The sequence below is a fragment of the Rhinoraja longicauda genome, chromosome 24 (genome assembly GCF_053455715.1).
Source record: "Rhinoraja longicauda isolate Sanriku21f chromosome 24, sRhiLon1.1, whole genome shotgun sequence".
Lineage (NCBI taxonomy): Eukaryota > Metazoa > Chordata > Chondrichthyes > Rajiformes > Arhynchobatidae > Rhinoraja > Rhinoraja longicauda.
Window position 1 is genome coordinate 36,630,031 of NC_135976.1, and position 7,977 is coordinate 36,638,007.

Sequence of the window (7,977 nt, forward strand, 5' to 3'; positions counted from 1 at the left end):
TCATTCGGGCGATCGTGACCATTCCCTGCTCCTGGCCATCCCGTTGTCCAGCACTGGCCCAAGTGAAATCCCGCAGGCCAATGTCCAGATCTCCTGCATGTCCTGACATCCCCCCCTGACATGGACGTGCCCCCCAACCCCACCGTCCAGCGGTGGGGCATCTGTTTGCAGAACGATGTTTGAACGAGTGATTAAAGTTGTTCGTCTGCATGTCTCTGTGGACCAGTTTGTTTCCACCAAGGCCTCTCCTGTCCACATTGTACAGATACAGGATAAAGGGAATAGCGTTTAGTGCGAGGTAAAGCAGTAAAGTCTGATTAAAGATAATCTGAAGGTTTCCAGTGAGATGGATGGGAGGTCAGGACCACTCACTAGCTGTTGTTAGTTGCATGATAACAGCTGGGAAGGAACTGCCCCAGAAGCTGGAGGAACCTGCAGGCACGTTGTGTCTGTTGTGGTCACACATTGCTGTTTGCCCGTCCCACTGTTAACTGTACAAACATTCCGATCTGTGACTGAGAGAAACCTCAGACAATGAATTGGGTCAAAGTTAGTGCGGCGCTGAAAACTCCAGCGATTTACTGGGCGAATCTGCTCAGTGTTGGTGATCCTCTCTGGTCTTCAATGTCCCTGGTCATCCATGATCGTCCGACAGCCTCCATGAGGTAGATGGGAGATCGATACAGAATGCTGGAGTAACCTAGTGGGTCAGGCAGCATCTGTGGAGAACATGGATAAGTAACGTTTCACAGAGTGCTGGAGTAATTCAGCGGGTCAGGCAGCATCTGTGGAGAACATGGATAGGTGACGTTTCACAGAGTGCTGGAGTAACTCAGCGGGTCAGGCAGCATCTGTGGAGAACATGGATAGGTGACGTTTCACAGAGTGCTGGAGTAACTCAGCGGGTCAGGCAGCATCTGTGGAGGGAAGGAATGGGGGTGATGTTTCGGGTGGGGATGTTTTTTCAGATGGGAGGTGAGGACCTGTTCCCTAGATGTGCTGCAGGGCAGAACGAGGCAGCAATGAAATGGTTAATGCCAAACGAGTTGTCAGTCAGTCAGTCACTCAGTCATTATCTGCCACCATTCAGTGCGCATAATGTGGAGCAGATTTGAAGCAAATTCAAATTAGCAAAGTGCTGACAGGTTCTGAGGGAAAATTAAAGGGCTTGTGGTTGCCAGCGGGGGGTCGCAATCATCAGGGTGAATGGGGTGGATTAGCATTTGCCACTTTCTACTAGAGTAGCGTTAATAAAGAAATAATGGATGGTTCAGCCTTCATTGTCCACAATCTGCATTACTGTCGTCAGTCACAATATCACACACAATTATCATGTCACAGCTAATAACTAATTCCACTAAAATAAAATCGGCAAAGATAATATTTTTTCAGTCAAGTGACAGATGTATATACTGCATATATGGGAAATAACTGCAGATGCTGGTTTAAATCGAAGGTAGACACAGAATGCTGGAGTCATTCAGCGGGTCAGGCAGCATCTCAGGAGAGAAGGAATGGGTGACGTTTCTGTCGAGATCCTTCTTCAGACTCCCCATCCCCAACTTTCAGTCTGAAGGAGGGTCTTGACTCAAAACATTCACAGATGCTGCCTGACCCGCTGAGTTACTCCAGCACTCTCTGAAACGTCACCTATCCATGTTCTCCACAGATGCTGCCTGACCCGCTGAGTTACTCCAGCACTCTGTGTCTAAACCAGCGTCTGTTTCTACGTCCCAGACCTGTGTTTGGATGGAGAGGCGAGAGGATGTGTGCCTGATGCCCAGTGGGGTTGTGTTGTGGGCGTGAGGGTCGGTGTGAGGGTCGGCGTGAGGGTCGGCGTGAGGGTCGGTGTGAGGGTCGGTGTGACGTCGGTGTGTCCCTCTCTCTGCCCCTCTGCAGGTATCTGACCGCTCAGTCGTAGCTCTGGTTCCCAAACAGACCTCGTCGTACAACGTGCCGACCACCAACGTCGTCTGCCGCGCGTCCATCAGTCGTTACGGTGAGCGGTGACCACTCCACCTTCAGGGGGGGGGTCAGTGGTGGGGGGGTCAGTGTTGGGGGGGTCCGTGGTTGGGGGGGTCAGTGTTGGGGAGGGTCAGTGGTAGGGGGGGTTAGTGGTAGGGGGGGTCGGTGGGGGGGCAGTGGTAGGGGGGGCAGTGGTACGGGGGGTCAGTGGTAGGGGGGGTCAGTGGGGGGGGGTCAGTGGTGGGGGGGCAGTGGTAGGGGGGGTCAGTGGTAGGGGGGGGTCAGTGGTAGGGGGGGATCAGTGGTGGGGGGGCAGTGGTAGGGAGGGAGCGGTCAGTGGTGGGGGGGTCAGTGGTGGGGGGGTCAGTGGTGGGGGGGGGGCAGTGGTGGGGGGGCAGTGGTGGGGGGGGGCAGTGGTGGGGGGGGTCAGTGGGGGGGGGTCAGTGGTGGGGGGGTCAGTGGTGGGGGGTGTCAGTGGGAGGGGTCAGTGGTGGGGGGGGTCAGTGGTGGGGGGGGGCAGTGGTGGGGGGGGTCAGTGGTGGGGGGGGTCAGTGGTGGGGGGTGTCAGTGGTGGGGGGTGTCAGTGGGGGGAGTCAGTGGGGGGGGGTGAGTGGTGGGGGGGGTCAGTGGGATTGGTGCAGCGGACTGGATAGTTATAATTGAAACACAAAGTAGTTGCTGCAACACAGGGGGGGGTCTCTCAACCAAGAAAACCAAGCCTAACGTCAAGGTACTAAACTGAATGTACAAACACAGAAACATAGAAGATAGGTGCAGGAGGAGGCCATTCAGCCCTTCCACCCAGCGCCGCCACTCAATATGATCATGGCTGATCATCCACAATCAGTACCCCCTTCCTGCTTTCTCCCCATACCCCTTGATTCCGTTAGCCCTAAGAGCAAAATCTAACACTCTCTTGAAAACATCCAGTGAATTGGCCTCCACTGCCTTCTGTGGCAGAGAATTCCACAGATTCACAACTCTCTGGGTGAAGAAATTCTTCCTCATCTCAGTCCTAAATGGCCGACCCCTTATTCTTAAACTGTGACCCCTGGTTCTGGACTCCCCCAACATCGGGAACATTTTTCCTGCATCTAGCCTGTCCAATCCTCTAAGAGTTTTATATGTTTCTATAAGATCCCCTCTAATCCCCTCCCAATACAAGTCCAGTCAACCCATTCTTTCATCAAATGTCAGTCCCACCGTCCCGGAGATTAACATAACATAACATAACAACAATTTATTGTCACTCGGCACAAACACCGAACGAAATTTCAGCAGCCACAAAACACAGTAAAAAAGAAAAGAACACAGGTCACCGGACCCCAACACAAACATCCATCACAGTGACTCCAAACACCCCCTCACTGTGATGGAGGCAACAAAACTTCCCCTCTCTTCCCCCCGCACCCACGGACAGACAGCTCGAACCCTACCGAGGCAAACGACAAGCACAGCCCCCGCAAGAGGATGGAAGGCCCCGGCCCCGGGCACCGAAACGTCCCGCGGCCGCACCGGGCGATGTTAAGTCCAGCGGCCGAGCCGCGCCAGGCACTGAAACATCCTGCGGCCGCACTGGGCGATGTTAAGTCCAGCGGCCGAGCCGCACCGGGCACTGAAACGTCCCGCGGCCGAGCCGCACCGGGCACTGAAACATCCCGCGGCCGAGCCGCGCTGGCGATGTTAAGTCCAGCGGCCAAGCCGCACCGGGCACTGAAACGTCCCGCGGACGCACCGAGCGATGTTAAGTCCAGCGGCCGAGCCGCGCCAGGCACTGAAACGTCCTGCGGCCGCACAGGGCGATGTTAAGTCCAGCGGCCGAGCCGCACCGGGCACTGAAACGTCCAGCGGCCGAGCCGCGCCGGCGATGTTAAGTCCCGCAGCCGAGCCGAGCCGCGCCGGGCGATGGAAGGCCCCGCGGGCGAGCTGCGCCCCGGGGAAGAGACCTAATAAAAGAAAGGTTTCCCCCCGCCCCACCCCACCCCACCCCCCTCACCCCCCCCCACACCCCCCCACCACACATACACAGCCAAAAACAGAAACAAAAACCATCCCAACACCGACACAAACAAAAAAAAAGACAACAGACTGCCAGAGAGCCGCAGCCGTTAGGCGCAGCCAACTCCTCCCAGTGAACCTGGTGAACCTACACTGCACTCCCTCAATAGCAAGAATGTGCTCAGGACAATAACTAACTCCATGTGCAATAATATACAGCATATGTACAGTGCTACATTTACTGACGGTGTGGAGATACAGAGATTAGCACAGTCCCAGCGCAAGGATGATGCGCTAATCCGTGACGAATTACATATATGTTTGGGCGGCACGGTGGTGCAGCGGGTAGAGCTGCTGCCTCACCGCGCCAGAGACCCGGGTTCCATCCTGACTCCGGGCGCCGTCTGTACGGAGTTTGTACGTTCTCCCCGTCACCTGCGTGGGATTTCCTCCCACACTCCACAGACAAGTTAATTGGCTTTAGTATAAATGTAAGCGGTCCCTAGTGTGTGTGGGATAGTGTTGGTGTACAGGGATCGCTGGTCGGCACGGACTCGATGGGCTGCTTGACCGCTCCCACGTGGCCTGACATGACTGTGGCATGACCGTGGCGTGTCCATGACCACATGTCCTCGCATGTCCGTGACCTTGCCCTGGTGTGATTGGGGCATGACCCTAGCATGTCCATGCCTGCATGGCTTGGTGTGACTAGCGTGACCTGGTGTGACCATGCTCACGTGGTTTGGCGTGTCCGTGCCATCATGGCTTGGTGTGACCATGTGTGTCCGTGTCCATGCCCTCGTGGCTTGGCATGACTAGCATTACCATGGCGTGACTGTGGCGTGACCGTGTGTGCCCACGTGACTGTGGCGTGACCATGCGTGTCTCTGCCCCCCCAGACTCCACGCTGCGGTACACGGGCAGCCCCGACAGCCTGCGGTCACGTGCACCCATGATCACGCCTGACCTCGAGAGTGGCGTGAAGGTCTGGCACCTGGTAAAGAACCACGAACACGGAGACCAGAAGGAGGGCGAGCGCGGTAACAAGATGGTGTCCGAGATCTACCTCACACGCCTGCTAGCCACCAAGGTCAGTGGTCAGTGTGGTATGGGGTGGTCAGTGTGGGTCAGTGTGGTATGGGGTGGTCAGTGTGGGTCAGCGCGGGTCAGTGTGGTATGGGGCGGTCAGTGTGGGTCAGTGTGGTATGGGGTGGTCAGTGTGGGTCAGTGTGGGTCAGCGTGGTCAGTTGGGTCAGCGTGGGTCAGTGTGGTATGGGGCGGTCAGTGTGGTCAGTGTGGGTCAGCGTGGGTCAGTGTGGGCGGTCAGTGATTGACCCCCGGGTGCCGGGTGTGGGAGGGTTACTGGTCAGTGAGTGACCCCCCTTGCCTTGTCCATCCCAGGGCACGCTGCAGAGGTTTGTGGACGACCTGTTTGAGACGCTGACCGTGTGTGTGGAGGGGGGAGTGTGTGGGGGGGGGGGGGATGTGAGGGGGGGTTATCGGTCAGTGAGTGACCCCCCTTGCCTTGTCCCCCCCCCCAGGGCACGCTGCAGAAGTTTGTGGACGACCTGTTTGAGACGCTGTTCAGCACCGTCCACCGCGGCTCAGCGCTGCCCCTCGCCATCAAGTACATGTTCGACTTCCTGGACGAACAGGCTGACCGGCACGTCATACATGACACAGACGTGCGGCACACGTGGAAGAGCAACTGGTGAGTGGAGCACGCTAGTGACACGCTCCCACCACACATACACACGTGTTGCACGCAGCACCCGTGCCCTTTCCCCTTGTGGGGGGAAGGGATGGACCGGCTTTGGGGACATTGAGGGGGGTCATTGCCAGAGAGTGAGGGCTGGAGTAACACGTGGCTTTGCAACACTCCCGCCAGTTTGTAACGCCACCAACCACAGGGAATCTTGGCAACGTTCCGTGTTGTTGGGACTGGGTCGGGCGCTGGAGAGTTCCCGTTCATGAATATTGTGAACATCTTGCCCGGAGATTTCTCTCCGACTCTCTGCCGCGCGGTTCGTGCGGGATCGGGAGCTGAGAACCACCGCCCCCATCAGTTAAAGCCGCCCCTCCCACCTGTCGATCTGGTCACACCTGGCTTTGTGTTAAGGCATGGTCACCTTCAATCAGTCCCCAGGGTCTCCAAATAACACCGGCAATGACCCCCACACCTCCACCACTGGAGCCCCTGCCCACCTCCCCCTCTGTCCCCCTCCACTCCCCTCCCCTCCCCTTCCCTCCCCTCCCCTCCCCTCCCCTTCCCTCCCCTCCCCTCCCCTCCCCTCCCCTCCCCTCCACTCCCCTCCCCTTCCCTCCCCTCCCCTCCCCTCCCTTCCCTCCCCTCCCCTCCCCTCCCCTCCCCTCCCCTCCACTCCACTCCCCTTCCCTCCCCTCCACTCCCCTCCACTCCCCTCCCCTCCCCTCCACTCCCCTTCCCTCCCCTCCACTCCCCTCCACTCCACTCCCCTCCACTCCACTCCACTCCCCTCCCCTCCCCTCCCCTCCCCTCCCCTCCCCTCCCCTCCCCTCCCCTCCCCTCCCCTCCCCTCCCCTCCACTCCACTCCCCTTCCCTCCCCTCCACTCCCCTCCACTCCCCTCCCCTCCCCTCCCCTCCACTCCCCTTCCCTCCCCTCCACTCCACTCCCCTCCCCTCCACTCCCCTCCACTCCCCTCCCCTCCACTCCCTCCCCTCCACTCCACTCCCCTCCACTCCCCTTCCCTCCCCTCCACTCCCCTCCACTCCCCTCCCCTCCCCTCCACTCCCCTTCCCTCCCCTCCCCTCCCCTCCCCTCCACTCCCTCCACTCCACTCCCCTCCCCTCCACTCCCCTCCTCTCACTTCCCTTCCTCTCCCTCCCCCTGTGTCTCTCTCTCTCCCCCTGTGTCTCTCTCTCTCACACTCTCTCTCTCTCTCTCCGCCAGCCTGCCGCTGCGTTTCTGGGTCAACGTGATCAAGAACCCCCAGTTTGTGTTTGACATCCACAAGAGCAGCATCACGGACGCCTGCCTGTCTGTGGTGGCCCAGACCTTCATGGACTCGTGCTCCACGTCTGACCACCGGCTGGGCAAGGACTCACCCTCCAACAAGCTGCTGTACGCCAAGGACATCCCCAACTACAAGAGCTGGGTGGAGAGGTCAGTGGCCAGAGCAGAGCGGGCAGTCTGGGTTAGCGGTCAGTCTGGGGGAGAGGTCAGTCTGGGGTTAGAGGGCAGTCTGGGGGAGAGGTCAGTCTGGGTTAGAGGTCAGTCTGGGGAGAGGTCAGTCTGGGTTAGAGGTCAGTCTGGGGGAGAGGTCAGTCTGGGTTAGAGGTCAGTCTGGGGGAGAGGTCAGTCTGGGATTAGAGGTCAGTCTGGGGAAGAGGTCAGTCTGGGTTAGAGGTCAGTCTGGGGGGAGAGGTCAGTCTCGGTTAGAGGTCAGTCTGGGAGGAGAGGTCAGTCTGGGGGGAGAGGTCAGTCTGGGGGGAGAGGTCAGTCTGGGTTAGAGGTCAGTGGCCATAGTGGCCAGAGCAGAGCTGGCAGTCTGGTTAGAGGTCAGTCTGGGTTAGAGGTCAGTCTGGGTTAGAGGTCAGTCTGGGGGGAGAGGTCAGTCTGGGTGGAGAGGTCAGTCTGGAATGGTGGGGCAAGTTTGAGGGTCGGAATGGCCTTGCCTGTGTTGGCGTGTGGTGTGTCCGTGTGTTGGTGTGTTGGTGTGTTGTGTGTTGGCGTGTGGTGTGTCCGTGTGCTGGTGTGTTGGCGTGTAGTGTGTGCCACACACCAGTGGCGTGTTGTGGGATGGGTGGACGGGCGTGTTTGCCCGCTGTGTAACCGTGTGCCACGCGGTGCTCTGGTCCGCAGGTACTACGCGGACATTGCCAAGATGCCGGCCATTAGTGACCAGGACATGAACGCCTACCTGGCAGAGCAGTCCCGGCTCCACGCCACCGAGTTCAACGTGCCCAGCGCGCTCAACGAGATCTACTCCTACGTGTCCAAGTACCACCAGGAGGTCAGTCACACTCGCCCAAC

General features: G+C 58.7%; 1 protein-coding gene and 1 pseudogene across 1 annotated transcript in view; both read left to right on the forward strand.

Moving 5' to 3' along the window:
* The window catches only part of LOC144605259 (plexin-A2-like), a 96,446-nt gene that overhangs the window by 85,754 nt on the left and 2,715 nt on the right, over positions 1-7,977 (forward strand). Inside the window, exons 20-24 of the mRNA XM_078420352.1 lie at positions 1,900-1,999; positions 4,863-5,053; positions 5,505-5,674; positions 6,895-7,107; positions 7,807-7,957. Of these exons, the coding sequence (XP_078276478.1) occupies positions 1,900-1,999; positions 4,863-5,053; positions 5,505-5,674; positions 6,895-7,107; positions 7,807-7,957 (825 nt within the window). The remainder of the gene's footprint in view (positions 1-1,899; positions 2,000-4,862; positions 5,054-5,504; positions 5,675-6,894; positions 7,108-7,806; positions 7,958-7,977) is intronic.
* On the forward strand, positions 4,186-4,284 carry LOC144605611 (U6 spliceosomal RNA; annotated as a pseudogene).